Here is a 17,574-nt window from a genome sequence, read left to right as displayed (position 1 = left end):
AGTGAATGGGTGCCGTCAGAATGAGAATCCAAACAGCTAATAAAAACACCACAATAATCCACACCACTCCAGTCCATCAGTTAACATCTCGAGTGTTTGTAAGAAACACATTCATAATTAAGATGTTTATAACTTCAAATCATTGCTTCAACTAAAATATGAGTCCTCTGTCAGTTAAAAAGTAATATAGTCTGAATCAGGAGAGAGATATGCACAGATCAAGCAGCATTTACAACCGAAAACAGTTCAAAACATTTCTAAAAAAAAATATGTTGGTGGATTTTGATGTGAGAGGAAAACAGGAGATGGACTTTTTCACTGGAGGAAGCATTATTATGGATTATTGTGATGTTTTTATCAGCTGTTTTGACTCATTCTGACGGCACCCATTCACTACAGAGGATTCATTTGTGAGCAACTTGCATTGCATTCAAAGCATACAGTTGAGGTCAAAATGTACATACACCTTGCAGAATCTGCTTCGTGTTCATTATTTAACCAAAATAAGAGGGATCCTACAAAATGCACGTCATTTTTTATTTAGTACGGACCTGAATAAGACATTTCAAATATAATATGTTTACATATAGTCCATAAGGGAAAATAATATTGTTTTTATTTCTAAAAATGGACCTGTTCAAAACTTTACATACACTTGATTCTTAAAAACAATGCATTAAGAGCCAGAAGTGTAAACTTTTGAACAGAATGTGATGTTTACATTTTTCTTATTTTGCCTAAATATCTGTTTTTTTTCTTCATTTAGTTCTGCCCTTCAGAAGCTACTTATATGTTTCCCAGGAGACAAAATAAGTAAAATTTATCCTGATCTTTAAATTCAAAAAGTTTTCACCCCCGGCTCCTAGTGCATGTTTTTTCTTCTGGAGCATCAGTGAGCGTTTGAACCTTCTGTAATAGTTGCATATGGGTCCTTTAGTTGTCCTCAGTGTGAAAAGATGGATCTTCAACAGTCATTGTTGGAAAGAGTTCAAATACACAAAAATGCTGAAAAACCAAAGAATCAGTGGGACCTGAAGGATTTTTATTAAGAACAGCAGGCGGTTTAACTGTTCCGGACAAACAAGAGATTCATGAACAACTAAAAAAAAAGCAGTTGTGGAATATTCGGGTAACAACGCAGTTTTAAAAATCTAGTGTATGAAAACTTTTGAACAGGGTCATTTTTATAAATTCAACTGGTATTTTCTCTTATGTACTATATGTTAAGATCTTTTATGTGAAATACCTTATTCAGGCCAGTACTTACATAAAAAAATAACATGCATTTTGTATGATCCCTCGTTTTTTTTTTTTAATAATTAACATTTTGCAGATTCTGCGAGGTGTATGTAAACTTTTGAACTCAAGTGTACATTGGGGCAGCTCATGCATTTCTTGGAAATTGAAGCCATGACACTGGGTGTTGCTTTTAGCTTAATAATTTCTTTTATAAAGCTGCTTTAGAACAATATGTGTTGAGAATTGTGTTCTACAAATAACTAAAGTGAATTGAAATTATGAGATCTGTGCATTAGGCTATAGGCTGTTGATTCTTTGTCTGATCACTGAAGTTTTGAAGGCTGCACGGTTAGAAAAGCGTGTTCAAAAAATAAACAATGAAAGGCGGCGGCTATAACTGGTGGCACAGTCAAGAACGTTCAAGCGGTTGAAAATGACAGGTGAACACAGACGCGAAATAATATATCACAGCAAAAGTTGTTCTAGCCTGTGATTTCCTTTCATCTCATAAATTAGCTTCTCATTATCCGCTTACCTCTGGGAAGAGAGAGAGAGACACTGAAAGAGTAGGACAGACAGACTGTGAACAGACAAAAAGAATACTAGAACAAAACAACACTGCTGTCGATTTCCACGACACACACACATACACAAAAGCTTTGGGACTTCACAGGGCAGCTCCTCTGTATTCTCTTCACTGGATCTCATTTCAGTGTTCACACACAGATCCTACAGTAGAAACACAGTGAGACACACTGATTTGATTCATCTGGCAGACATAAGCAGAAGTGTGACAGTCCATGCACTGATCGCTAAATTATTCAGATCTCCAACCAAAACTACTGAAAGATTCTGAAGAAACCACTGGGTCCTGCAAAAACACACACACAAACACATAAAGGGTTGTATGAAGAGTAGAGACCACAGTAGACTCTCTGTAGATCATAGTAGAACATAGCGATCTATAGACAAACAGTGATTCAAATGCTGCTCCTCCTTAACATCCACAGTCTTTGTGTGAATGTGACAACAACAGAATTATCAGAACAATGTAAATACATATAGTGGACTTCTATGGTGCCCCGAGTTTGAACTTCCAAAATGCAGTTTAAACAATCCCAAATGTGGTAGTAAATGATCCCAGCTGAGAAAGAAGGGTCTTATCTAGCAAAACAATTGGTTATTTTTTTTTTTTTTTAAATGACAATTCATATACTTTTCTAACCTCAAACGCTCGTCTTGTTTTGCTCTGCCTGAACTTTTTTTCCCCCGTTCAAGACAGTTAGGGTGCGTCAAAAACCTTTTTTCCCCCTCAACTTCAAAAATCTTTTAAAAATCATTCTACTTCACTCCAGAAGTACATAAAGAAGTGAACAGACAAAGAAGATCAAACACCCTTAAAAAAAGGTAAAACAATGATTTTAAAGTTGAGGGAGAAAATGACATGGGAAATTTTTGATATACCCTAACTGTCTGTGGTTAAAAAGTATATAAATAAAAAATAAATAAACAACCAATCGCTTTGCTAGATAAGACCCTTCTTCCTCGGCTGGGATCGTTTACAGCCGCATTTAATCTGCATTTTGGAAGTTGAAACCCAGGGCACCATAGAAGTCCCCTATATGAAGAAAGATCCTCAAAAGTTTTCCTCTAAAAACATAAAAACAAAAGAAGACATGAACATCTTGGATGACGAGGAGGTGAGTACATTATCTGTATATTTTTGTTCTGGAAGTGAAATTCTCCTTTAAAGGGACAGCAGCCTAGTCTAGTTGCTATTGTCTGTGGCATTGATGTTAATTAAGCAACAAAAGAAAGACAGAAAATCAGTGACTGCTCTTGACTGAATCACTTTAGTAGCCCTAATAAAGATTAAATTTATTTATATAAATGAAAGAAAGAAGACGGCATAATTGGCCTATAACCAGGGGCGCCGCTCGCAATTTTGGGCTCTATGACAAAATATGAGGTTGGGCCCCTCCACCACACCAAAGCAGATCTCTGGGGGCCCCTAATGGCGCTTTTCCACTACATAGTACCAGCTCGCCTCAGCTCGCCTCAGCTCGCCTCGGCTCGACTCGACTCGGCTCTGTTTGGTTTTCCACTGTGTAAAAGTTGTACCTGTACCGGCTTCCAGGTACTTTTTTTCGTACCACCTCCGGCGAGGTTCCAAGCGAGCTGAGGCGAGCTGAGCCGATACTAAAATGTGACGTGAAAACACAGCAGACTGCTGATTGGTCAGAGAGAATCGTCACTATTCACTGCGTCATCATTGCACGCGCCAGCAATAGTATCCAGAATAACCCCGCCATTTTTAAAAAGTTTGGCCAGAGATTGCGTGACATATCCAATCCATTACATATTATGGCAACTCGGAAGAATACGCCGTGGTCAAACGAGGAGGTGCAGACAGCGGGTGTGTGTCGCGTAGAAGATTACATCACGGCAGTTTCTTGCAGCGTCGCTATGACAACCAGGTACTATTGTGGAGGTACAGGTACAACTTTTACACAGTGGAAAACCAAACAGAGCCGAGTCGAGCTGGTACTGTGTAGTGGAAAAGCGCCATAAAGGGCTTGGGCCCTTAGAATTGTCCTAACCCCCCCCCCCCCTTTAGGAGCGCCCCTGCCTATAACCATTGTCATTTCATTGAAAATGAGACCATGTTCTTGTTTCTTTATAAAAAAATGTTGTTTCATTAAATTTTAATATAAAGGCATGTCTAAATGTGTCTATGCAGTCAAATCTGTGTCTGTCATGATAAAATCTTAATATCAAACCTATGCAATGAGTTTTTAACTTTTAGAGAAATGCTACTGTAGATTAGTCGACTAAAATCTTATGATATTTAGCCCACTAAAACTAAAACAATTCAGATGGCTAAAACTAAATGGCATTTTAGTCAAAAGCCTATGACTAAGACCAAATCAAAATTTGCTGTAGAAAAGAATAAACAATTATACTCAAATTTTTGCTAAAATATTACGAGTAGTTTTTATGGAAGGCATATTAACAGCTTCTTATTAAAGGTGTTTGTCCTCTTATATTATGCTATTCTTTCTGGGGTCATGACCTGCCGGTTGAGACCCCTGGTTCAGCACATCCAGCAAGAGTGAGAGCTAGCGAGCGAGCGCTAGACAGACGTGACTGTGGCTGTGCACCGCCTGAAAGATGCTGTCTGCTGACTGATAAGACTCCCGCTCATTCACAGGTGGTTGTCAAGGAGACGGAGAGGCACACAGAGGCCACTCAGACAAACCAGAGCCGGTCGGCCCCTCACCGCCAAAGATCAGGATCAGACCCCACAGACGCACACAAATCCCTCTCAGCTCTAACCACCGAGTCTCTCTCCCACAGTGCACTGCTGCAGGCTAAGAAAACGAGCTGAATGGGGAAAACGGACATTAACACATGTATGCTCAACCATTCAGTGTCTCTTTTGGAGTGGCTGAATCAGCAAGAATAACTTGAACGTTCTCTGGTTCTCCTTCCATGCGCTGTGAGAGCACTCCAGCAACTGACGCTCACTGCAGAGTGTGTGAAAGTGCACTTAATCCTCACAAGTGTGCACTTACAACAGCACAGTTCAGCTGTAGGTTGCAGTAGAGCGTGAGAAAGCACTCGGCGTTGTCATATGGTATCGCCATTATATACTGTAGTTTGAGGATCAGAGAGCGCGCGCACAGACTGAGCTACATTGTAGACAAAACGCAGCAAAATTGCAAGTTTGTGAAGTTCACAGAATTGATTCTTTGAAACAGTTTTGCATGAGCATCGCGGTAGCAAATAAACAAGATAACTACAGGCCAGAAATATTTCACCTTGTTTTTAGTAACAAGTAGAGAACAGATTTTTCTTTATCTTCTTTTTTCAAACAGCTGATAAAAACGTCACACTAATCCGCGACTCTAGTCCATCAGTTAACATCTTGTGAAGCGAAAAGCTGTGTGTTTGTAAGAAACAAATCCATCAAGACATTTTTAACTTCAAACTGTTGCTTCCAGCTAAAATACAAGCCCGCCATTCATAACATTGCTTTTTTCCAGTGAAAAAGTCATCTCGTCTGAATCATGAGAGTACACTGTTTAAGCACTATTTATGAGGAAAAACAGTCATAAACCAATATGTTGGTGTATTTTTTTTTTCTCGAGGAAGCATTATTATGGATTATAGACTAATATTTTAGCCAGAAGTCACAGTTTAAAATTAAAACGACTTGATGGATTTGTTTCTTACAAACATGCAGCTTTTCACTTCACTAGATATTAACTGATGGATTGGAGTGGTGTGGATTATTGTGATGTTTTTATCAGCTGTTTGGACTCTCATTCTGACGGCACCCATTCACTGCAGAGGATCCAAGTGATGTACAGTTGCGGTCAAAAGCTTACACCCCCCACTTTCAGAATCTGCAAAATGTTCATTATTTGACCAAAATAAGAGGGATCATACATAATGCATATTATTGTTTATTTATTACTGACCTGATAATTTATAGTTGAATTTATAAAAATTACCCTGTTCAAAAGTTTACATCCCCTGGATTCTTAATACTGCGTTGTAACCCGAATGACCCACAGATGCTTTTTTGTTTTGTTTTGTTGTTTAGCGATAGATGTTCATAAGTCCCTTGTTTGTCCGGAACAGTAAAACTGCCTGCTCTTCTTCAGAAAAATCCTCCAGGTCCCACATTTTTTTGATTTTCCAGCATTTTGCAGGTGTGCATTTTTATTATTCTGCTTAAACACCATATTTGTTCATTTAGCACTGCCCTTCAGAGGCTACAAAAGATAGTTACATGTTTCCCAGAAGACAAAATATGTTAAACAGCTGTGGATCATTCAGGTATCAACACAGTATTGGGAATCAAGGGGATGTAAACTTTTGAACAGGGTCAGGGTATAAATTCAACTATTATTCTCTCTTGTGGACTATATGTAAACATCTTTTATGTTAAATATTTTATTTAGGTCAGTGCTAAATAAACAATAACATGCATTTTATATGATCCATCTTATTTTGGTAAAATAATTAACATTTAGCAGATTCTGCAAGGTGTATGTAAACTTTTGACCTCAACTCAAGTTTCTTCAAATCAGTTCTGATGAAGAAAAACATATCTACATTTTAGAAGGCCTGAGAGAGTAAAAAACAGCCCCTTTAAGGAAAAACAAAACAGGTGAAGATTAATGGAAATCAACAGTTCAACATATCAAAATGATTTAAAAGTTTATAAATTTTATGACTACAAGTTATGACAAATGATGCATTAGGTATTTAAATATGCATTCATTTGCATTTGGGAAAGAAATCCAAACATTGGATAAAGCCAGGATCAAATTTCTTGTTTATTTTGTTGGCACATTAGTGTTCAAGGTTTTTGCAAAGGGGGGTTGGATCTCTTCTTATCACTGCATAAATAAAAAATTTACTAATTTACCACATTTTTATGAATATAATACAACATAAAGGTGAATGTTTTATGGAAGAAGAAAAAAACACCTCTGTAAAAAGTTTCAGAATATACATGGGAATAAAACTCAAGTTTGATTTATGTAAATGCTACTGACATGGAAATTTTTGGCTCAGTGCATTAGTCAAAACTCATTTTGAGAAAACAGCCTTTAAATTAGTAGTTCTCTTTCAGAACAAAAATTTACAGAATGTACTCACCCCCTTGTCATCCAAGATGTGCATGCCTTTTTTTCTTCAGTCGTAAGAAAAATATGTTTTTTGAGGAAAACATTTCAGGGTTTCTCACCATATAATGGATTTCATTGGTGCCCCCGAGTTTGAACTTCCAAAATGCAGCTTCAAATGGCTCTAAACGATCACAGCTGAGGAAAGGAGGGTCTTATCTAGCAAAACGATCGGTTATTTTCAAAAAAAAAAATAAAAAAAAAAATCACAATTTATATACTTTTTAACCTCAAAAGCTCATCTTGTCTAGCTCTGTGTGTATTCTGTGTAGAGATTTAAAAGTATATTAATTGTAAATGTTTTTAGAAAATAATCGATCATTTCACTAGGTAAGACCCTTCTTTCCTCAGCTGGGATCATTTAGAGCCTTTTGAAGCTGCATTTAAACTGCATTTTGGAATTTCAAACTCATGGGCACCATAGAAGTCCACTATATGGAGAGAAATCCTGAAATGTTTTCCTCAAAAAACAATTTCTTTACGACTGAAAAAAGAAAAACATAAAAATCTTGGATGACAAGGGGGTGAGTACATTATCTGTACATTTTTGTTCTAAAAGTAAACTACTCCTTTAAAGAGGTGTTCCACAGATACAAATAAAGTGTAATAAAACACTAAAATGTGCTTTTTTTGGATGTTATTTTAAGCAAAACAGCTTGAAATCTCAAAATTGACCTGCTTTTGTCTGTAATTTCTTGCTTTAGCTACCTGAAAAACCTGCTTTTTTTATGTTGAATTTTTACTGTCATGTACTTGAACACACATAAACACAAATTATTGAATTTAAAGGTATAGTTCACCCAAAAATGAAAATTCTGACCTTAATTAACCATTCCTTTATCGATCCAATCCGAACATCATTTATCTTCAGAACACAAATTAGAGACTGACATGTAGGGGGAGAAATTGTTGAATAAAGTCGTTTATGGTTAAATAAACTCGATTACGGTTAAACCACTATTGTCACATGGACTATTTTTCAAAGTTCTTACTACATTTCTGGGCCTTGAACGTGTCAGTTTTGTTGCTGTCTGCGCAGGGTCAGCAAGCTCTCGGATTTCATCGAAATATCTTAATTTGTCTTCAAAAGTTGAACCAAGGACTTGTGAGTTTGGAACGACATGACGGTAAGTAATTAATGACAGAATTTTCATTTTTGGGTGAAATATCCCTTTAAGCTTGATTTACATGCTGGGGTGCTATAGCTGACATTAGCATAAACACTTTTCTTCCATGGTCAGTTTTAGGCTTCAATATATGCAAATGACCTAAGACTGAGTTCAAGGTCAAACAGATGATATCATCGGTCAGCGGTGACACCCTTGGATGTGCTGTTAAAGGTTTAAGAAGAACACTACGACAGTATTAGAGGTTCATCCCCTTGAGGAGATTAAGAAACAGTATTCTGCATTTTCACTCTATTTTGTGTGTGTGTGTGTGTGTGTGTGTGTGTGTGTGTTTGATGAAGCTCCTGAATTTTTCCATCCTGTGGTGACAGAGCAGATCAAAGTGAACGTCAGGAAACCTGTGCTGAGATAATCTCATTCATGACGGAACATGAAGGAAACACACACACACACACACACACACACACACACAAATGGACATCAAGGACAAACATGCATATACAGGTTTACACACACATACACATGCAGTGGTAATTGAAGTTGTGAGGTCTGGGCCGTAAAAACTCAATATTATCAGAGTTTGTTGGGTTCATCATTCAGAGCTTGTGTGTGTTTAAGTACATCGGCTCATTAACTCGTGCTAATTGAGATAAATATGAATAGTTTAAAGTGTCATTAAAATGGTTCATTTCTCTGTGATCACTGCTGATTGTCTTTCATCTTACCTAACCTTTTAGATGTTTTAAACAAACAAAGATAACCTTATTTGTGACCCTGGACCACAAAACCAGTCATAAGGGTCTTTTTTTTTTATTGAGATTTATACATCATCTGTATAATAAGCTTTCCATTGATGTATGTTTGTTAGGATTAGACAATATTTGGCCGAGATACAACTATTTGAAAATCTGGAATCTGATGCAAGAAAATCAAAATACAGAAAATCGCCTTAAAAGTTGTCCAAGTGAAATTCTTAGCAATGCATATTACTAATCAAAAATATATATTTTTAATATATTTACAGTAGGAAAAATACAAAATATCTTTAATGAACTAATTTTCATTTAATTTCCTAATTAAAATATAATCTATGATAAAAAAAAAAACTGTTTCAATTTCCACAACATGTTAAATAAACTTGCTACCACTAGGGAAGAAAAAAGTTCAAAATATCAGTAAAACTACATTAAATTAAAAAGATTATTGATTGTAGACATTTAATTTCAGATGCCTGCAGAATTGACAATTATATGCAATTAATTTTCCCATTTACATTTGAAATTAAAAGCAGTGTCTACAATCAAAAAAATGTTTTAAAATGTTCAAGCAAGATTTAATGTTGTATATGTTTATTATCTTTGTCTGAGGAAAGTGGAGGAAAATGAAATTAAAAAGTTTAAAATTCAAATTTCAAAACAGTCAAAACTGCTTAAATTAAATAAATTTAATGTATTATTTAATTATTAATAAATATGAAATAATAATATATTAGATTTCCACATATTTTGTTTATTATGCCTATTTTTAACAAACAAAAAATACATATACATACATACATACATATATACATATATATACACATATACACACATATATATATATATATATATATATATATATATATATACATATACATACTGTAAACAAATTATTATTATTATTATTATTTAGATTTTTTAATGTCTCTTCTGCACACCAGGCCTACATTTATTTGATCCAAAGCACAGCAAAAACAGTACCATTTTGAAATATTTTTACTATTTAAAATAACTATTTTCTATTTGAATATATTTTAAAATGTAATTTATTTCTGTGATTACAAAGCTAAAATTTTAAGCATCATAACACCAGTCTTCATTGTCCCATAATCCTTCAGAAATTATTCTAAAATTCTGATTTGCTGCTCAGAATTATTTTTTTTTTACTACTACTATTATTATTATTATTATTATTATTATTATTATGTTGAAAACAGCTGAGTAGATTTTTTTTTTCAGGTTTCTTTGATCATATATTCAAACAGAAAACTTATTTTAAATAACTAAATTTTGGATCAAATAAATGCAGGCTTGGTTAGCAGAATAAAACAGAAAACATAAAAAATCTTTTGACTGGTTATGTACATTATTGCAAAACAACAAAAGTATTGCAGTATTGCAGAAATATAAATCCGAGAATTATGAGAATTACAAAACAAACTAATACACTAATTAGCGGCCTTTAGGCAAATAGTTCTTAATTGCTATTAAAATACTTTCATAATGCAAAAAATTGCTTAATATAAACTAATTAAATGTATTTTTTAATTTTTGATAAATATGAAATGATAAATTCCATTCCTAAATAGTTGTTTTTTTTATTGCCAATTATCTGTAACTAATAAATGACCTTTTATTTACTGTAGGTCAAGTTTCTGCTCCTAAAGCAGAGTCTCGTTAATGTTGGTTTATATTATTTTCAATATGTACTGTAAAATAAACCTTCAACTTTATTTTTTCATGACACCTCAACCAAAACCTAAACTTTTTTTTTTTTTATAAATCCGATATTATCTGACAAAATTCCACATAAATGACCACTGTAATATTATCTGAACCTTTAGATGAGTCATTTTAAAAGCAAATGCTCTTATCCGGTAATGATTCTGTGAATTAGACACAATTTGGTCAGACAATCTCAGCGCTGGAATCCCTGAGTGGACATTTAATGCTAATTCAATTACTGCAACTGCAATCACTTACCATTACAGCACATCATGTAGACCATTTCAACCGCCTCTTGCATTATCACCACTGGACCACAGCACAATAAAAGCATTAATATCACATTTCCAGCAATCATCGGTTGCTAGAAAGCTCACCTCAGGAAAAATGACCTCAGTTCCTGGAACAATATGAGGTGAAAACCAGCACATGCTCAGATCCTGCTGTGCCCAAGTTCAGTCAGAAGTCCTGAAAAACTCTTCAAACCATTATATTGTTGTTTTGATTATATTTTGAGTTTTTAATTAACATTTAATTTTTATAACTGCAAAGTCAACATTTCAATCTTTTGCTTAGATTCATAGAGATATTAAAACCATCAGCTGACATCAGATTCATAAGCAAACACGTTAAACAGACTAAACCAGTTTCATAAATATATAAACGTGAATCAAAGTTGTGGTTCCCACAAGCCATCACAAAACTGTGTATGCATCGACCCCAGAAAAATTGATCCAAGTGTGCTAAAAGCTATATTCCTACATGAAAATATTGTGAAAAGTGTAACCCATATTTACATGCACTGTTAAGGTAAACCCTTTCAAATCTGCTGAGAACCCATATTTCAACCCAAAAACAAAAGAAGGAAATGGTAAATAATTTTTTTACTTTTTCGTTTTTTGTCGTACTGAAAATTATTTGAGAATTGAGAATTATTCTTATAACAATTCAGAACATTTCCCTTCAAACTCTCATTACTATAATGCAAAAATCCAATAACATTTTAAACTTAATCTATGATGAATGTCTGTTGATTAAGGCCGTTTTATAATTTCACGTTTTATAAAACATAAAAAATATTTTTAAATACTGTCAAATTATCATTGTAAATATTATTGCAAATTAACAAAATATTGCACTATTGCAGCAATATAGTTCTGAGAATCACCATTTACAATTATGAGGATTAGAAAACAAATTAATTAAAAAAAAAATGACCACATTACAGTAATGAGACCTGAGGCAAAAAGTTCTTAATTGTAAAAAAAAAAATTTATATATATATATATATATATATATATATATATATATATGCCACTCAAAAGTTCGGGATCAGTAAGATTTTTAATAAGCTCATCAAGGCTGCATATATTTGGTTAAAAATACAGAAAAAAATGTTGTTAAATAACATTGCAATTTAAAATAATGGTTTTCTATTTTAATTTATTTTAAAATATAATTTATTCCTGTCATGCAAATCTGAAATTTCAGCATCATTACTCGGGTCTTCAGTGTCACATGATCCTTCAGAAGTTGCTAATTTATTATCAGTTTTATTATAAAAAAAAAAACAGTTTTACTTTTTAATATATTTTTTTTTTTTTTTGGAATGTGTGATTAATTTTCAGGATTATTTGATGAATAAAACATGAAAAAGAACAGCATTTATTCAAAATAAAAATATTTTATATACAAAATAAAAATATACAATATGCTGTTCAAAGTTTGGGGTCAGTCATTTGTTCTTTTTGTCTTTGAAAGAAATGAATACTTTTATTCATCAAGGACGTGTTAAACTGATAAAAAGTGATAGTAAAGACTTATATTGTTAGATAAGATTCCTATTTTGAATAAATGCTGTTCTTTTTAATATATTATTCATCAAAGAATCCTGAAAAAGGTATCACAGGTTTAAAAAAAATATTCAGAAATCATTCTAATATAAATCAGCGTATTAGAATGATTCCTTAAGGATCATGTGACACTCAAGACTTAAGCAATGGCTGATGAAAATTCAGCTTTGCATCACAGAAATAAATTCTCTTTTAAAGTATATTAACATAGAAAACCACTATTTTAAATTGCAATAATATTTCATAATATTACTGTTTTTCTGTATTTTTTAATCAAATAAACACAGCCTTGGTGAGCAGAAAAGTATATATACGTATATATATATACGTATATATATATACTGCCCCTTAAAAGTAAATATATGTATATATTCTTTTTTTGGGGGATGAAATATGAGCTGGAGACGTTTTCATCATTTTTACGCATTGAAAGCATGAAGTTGCTGTGCAGTCCAGCCTTTTTAACATTTCTCCACAGTCATGATTACTTAAAAAGAAGGCTTCAGAACTAATTTGTAAGACGTCCTTAGATGTTTTCACTTTGTGGTTACCTGAAAAATGTTCTTTATCCTTTTGTCTCCAAAGAAGGGAATGAGAGGTTCAGATTGGATCGTAAAGTGGAGGATTTGCTATAAATTGAATCTGCAACCTCTAAAAGCTCTCGACTCAATAAATATCCAGATCAGCTCAGTAGTCGTCTAAATAACAGCAGATTTCTCTCCTGGGTCCTTTACAAAAGCCTATTGAGTTGGTTGGGTCAAAGGTCAGAGTTCAGAGGCTCAGGCGGCCGCTTCGATGGGCTCCTGGGCTTTGATGTGAACGCTGGGCAGACAGAACCAGGCGGGCGGCAGGTCGCGGGCCGTGCTGTCATCTTGGAACTTGATGTTCAGATAGAAATCACCGGTGTATAAGAAGAGCAGGGCTCCCACACACACCGAGTTCTCTGTAGGGTTCACCTGCGGACGAGAACATCACACTCCTCAAACACCTGCTGACTGTAGCACTGCAACCCACACACTCCTCACATGCATGTCCTGTGGCCATGAAAGAGAAGTCTTACAGCTGCAGAAGCAAAGACAGTCTGTCTTCATTAAAACAACCAAACTCAGACTGATTAATGAACTAAAACGTGAACAAAGTGAATGGGAAGTCATTGTTTTTGGTCTTACAATGGGCTCAGATCTGACTTTGCACCATTTTAATTGTGATTTAATCCTTTTTAATCTTTTTTTTTTTAAATTGGACTACAACAACAATAATAATAATAATAATAATAATAATAATGACAATAATAATAATATCACCAGTAGCTGTAATAATGAAATAATAAAATCTAAAAATATATTATTACTTTTTTAATGTATTTTTTTAAAACAATTTTGTATTTGTCTGACGCTTGGAAAAGTTATGCCTTACTATATATATATATATATATATATATATATATATATATATATATATATATTAAATGATATAATATATTTCTGATATATTTCACATAAACTAACAGTTAAAAATTCAGACAGATAACTAAATGTATGCTTCTCATGATCTTAAAAACATTTTAATCTAAAGGTTTATGATTTAATGCTTGTAAATATTGTTCGTACAAATAAATGCATCATTAAACTTACATATACAGTTTTAATCTATTATTATTAGTAACAATAGAAATAAACAAATATTAAAATAAAAAATACATATAATATTAGAAAACTGTCCTGTAATATTACATATTTTATGCATTCATACATTTCTGTCATAATTTCACATAAACTACAAGTTAAAAGTTTAGATACAAGGGATTGAAATTATGAGTCATATCATCGTAAATATTTTAATCTATAAGTTTATGATTTAATGCTTGTAAATATGATTAAATTAATAATTAAAAAATGCATATAATTTTAATGTATTTTTTAAATAATTTTGAATAGTAGTAGTAGGAATACAGAGATATTCAAATGAAAAAATACATATAATATTAGAAAAATTGTCATGCAATATTCCACATATTCCACAAATATAATTCAATATATCTATATAAACATATGAAATATATAAATGTCATAATTACTACCAGGGTATAGGAGACTGAATTTATGCTTTATATTGTCTTGAAAACATTTATGACTATGTTTGTAATTGTTTTATTTGTACAAAAATAAATAAATAAACGAAAATTAACTTAAATGTTCAGTTATTAGATTATTTTTATTGCAACGAGTACTACTACTCATATACACCTATAAATATTAAAATAATAATAAAATAATATTAAAATAATTATTATGCAACATTACATATATATTTATCTATTTCTGTCATAATTTCACAAACCCTACCAGTTAAAAGACATTTTTTAATGTATCTCTTGATTTTAAAACTATTTCCATCTATAAGATTTTGATTTAATGCTTGTAATTAATGTTTAGTACAAATACATGAATACGTAAAATTACATATAATTTTTACAATTTATTTTACGCTATTATTTTAAATAGTAATTGTAGTAATAAACAAATATATTAAAAAAATATATAATATTAGAAAAATTGTCATGCAATATTACATATATTATGCATTTATATATGTCTGTCATAATTACCAGCAGTTATTAGTTTGGGTATAGGGGAATGAATTTATGCTTCACATTATCTTGCTTCATGCTTCACAAACACTACCAGTTAAACGACTGGACGCAATTAAAAAAAACAAAAAAAGTTTATGATTTAATGCTTGCAGTTATTTTTAAATAAAAAAACAGAGAAAAAAAATCTGTAAAGAAAAAAAAAAGACATATCATTACTGGTCTTTTTATAATTCTGACATTTTTTTCCACAGTTTTGATGACTTGTGGAAATTAATACTAACAAAGAATAAATAGATGTGTAAGATACAATGAATAAGCCTTGTGTAAGTATATACAGTCGTGGCCAAAAGTTTTGAGAATGACACAAATATTAGTTTTCACAAAGTTTGCTGCTAAACTGCTTTTAGATCTTTGTTTCAGTTGTTTCTGTGATGTACTGAAATACAATTACAAGCACTTCATACGTTTCAAAGGCTTTTATTGACAATTACATGACATTTATGCAAAGAGTCAGTATATGCAGTGTTGGCCCTTCTTTTTCAAGACCTCTGCAGTTCGACTGGGCATGCTCTCAATCAACTTCTGGGCCAAATCCTGACTGATAGCAACCCATTCTTTCATAATCACTTCTTGGAGTTTGTCAGAATTAGTGGGTTTTTGTTTGTCCACCCGCCTCTTGAGGATTGACCACAAGTTCTCAATGGGATTAAGATCTGGGGAGTTTCCAGGCCATGGACCCAAAATTTCAACGTTTTGGTCCCCGAGCCACTTAGTTATCACTTTTGCCTTATGGCACGGTGCTCCATCGTGCTGGAAAATGAATTGTTCTTCACCAAACTGTTGTTGGATTGTTGGAAGAAGTTGCTGTTGGAGGGTGTTTTGCTACCATTCTTTATTCATGGCTGTGTTTTTGGGCAAAATTGTGAGTGAGCCCACTCCCTTGGATGAGAAGCAACCCCACACATGAATGGTCTCAGGATGCTTTACTGTTGGCATGACACAGGACTGATGTCAAGCCTTTTTCCAGATGCCCCAAACAATCGGAAAGAGGCTTCATCGGAGAATATGACTTTGCCCCAGTCCTCAGCAGTCCATTCGCCATACTTTTTGCAGAAGATCAATCTGTCCCTGATGTTTTTTTTGGAGAGGAGTGGCTTCTTTGCTGCCCTTCTTGACACCAGGCCATCTTCCAAAAGTCTTGGCCTCACTGTGCGTGCAGATGCGCTCACACCTGCCTGCTGCCATTCCTGAGCAAGCTCTGCACTGGTGGCACTCCGATCCCGCAGCTGAATCCTCTTTAGGAGACGATCCTGGCGCTTGCTGGACTTTCTTGGACGCCCTGAAGCCTTCTTAACAAGAATTGAACCTCTTTCCTTGAAGTTCTTGATGATCCTATAAATTGTTGATTTAGGTGCAATCTTAGTAGCCACAATATCTTTGCCTGTGAAGCCATTTTTATGCAACGCAATGATGGCTGCATGCGTTTCTTTGCAGGTCACCATGGTTAACAATGGAAGAACAATGATTTCAAGCATCACCCTCCTTTTAACATGTCCAGTCTGCCATTGTAACCCAATCAGCCTGACATAATGATCTCCAGCCTTGTGCTGGTCAACATTCTCACCTGAGTTAACAAGACGATTACTGAAATGATCTCAGCAGGTCCTTTAATGACAGCAATGAAATGCAGTGGAAAGTTTTTTTGGGGATTAAGTTAATTTTCATGGCAAAGAAGGACTATGCAATTCATCTGATCACTCTTCATAACATTCTGGAGTATATGCAAATTGCTATTATAAAAACTTAAGCAGCAACTTTTCCAATTTTCAATATTTATGTAATTCTCAAAAATTTTGGCCACGACTGTACACATATAATATAATTGTGACCCATACTGTGCATTTTTGTCTATCGCTACAAATTTCCAGTGCTAAATAAGACTGGTTTTGTGGTACAGGGGTCACATATGTAAGTGTACCTTTAACACCATGACTATGATTTGAAAGCTAAACATTCCTCAGAAGTTGAGGATGTGACCCGGCTCAGACAGTGTCCAGCTGCTATGTGCTTTTCTACGTGCGTCATTGGCTCACCGTGTTGATGTAGAAGGTGTTGGAGCCGATGAAAGTGACTGAGTCCTGCAGGTCATAGTTTTGGACTCCGTTCTGATAGTCTTGGAAGGGGACGACGGTCAGAGAGAACGGTCCGACTGCGCTCTTGCTGCGGTTGGTCAGTTTCACCTCTAATGGCACAGCGTCTCCGACCCTGCAGTCAGCGGTCATGTCACAGTCACACGGCTTTCCGTTAACCACAACATCTGGAGACAGACAGATAGAGAGAGACAGGAGACGTTGAGCCAAAATAATAAGTATTCTCTTTTGAAACACTGTATAGACATGCTTTAATATCACCCTGAACATTTATTACTAGAAATCATCATAGTCAAAGCATCACAAACTCATCTGCACATTTGCTGAATTCTGTAACACATCTCAAAACTATGATTAAAAAAATCAACTGTACACCATAAATTTTAAGTTTTTTAATTTTAAATTTTAACTATATCACCTTGCCTTCAAA

At 33.9% G+C, this 17,574-nt stretch overlaps 1 protein-coding gene across 1 annotated transcript; it reads right to left on the bottom strand.

Annotated features, from left to right (window-relative positions):
* Positions 1 to 9,605: 9,605 nt before the first annotated feature.
* LOC141289713 (trafficking protein particle complex subunit 9-like) lies at positions 9,606 to 17,303 on the bottom strand. The gene is made up of 2 exons (XM_073821887.1): positions 17,088 to 17,303; positions 9,606 to 13,357 (listed from the first exon to the last, which is right to left on the bottom strand). Exons 1-2 carry the CDS (start codon positions 17,274 to 17,276, stop codon positions 13,181 to 13,183), a joined length of 366 nt encoding a protein of 121 aa, XP_073677988.1. The 5' UTR covers positions 17,277 to 17,303; the 3' UTR covers positions 9,606 to 13,180.
* Positions 17,304 to 17,574: the final 271 nt, after the last annotated feature.

Source organism: Garra rufa, chromosome 17 (genome assembly GCF_049309525.1).
Source record: "Garra rufa chromosome 17, GarRuf1.0, whole genome shotgun sequence".
NCBI classification, from domain to species: Eukaryota; Metazoa; Chordata; class Actinopteri; order Cypriniformes; family Cyprinidae; genus Garra; species Garra rufa.
Note: the sequence above shows the minus strand (reverse complement) of the source record. Positions and strands in the feature narration are given on the sequence as shown.

Coding starts and splice junctions, on each gene's coding strand:
- LOC141289713 (XM_073821887.1), bottom strand. CDS start 17,276: ATGACCGCTGACTGCAGGGTCGGAGACGCTGTGCCATTAGAGGTGAAA. Junction 13,358..17,087: donor ACACCTTCTACATCAACACG/GTGAGCCAATGA, acceptor TCTCGTCCGCAG/GTGAACCCTACAGAGAACTC.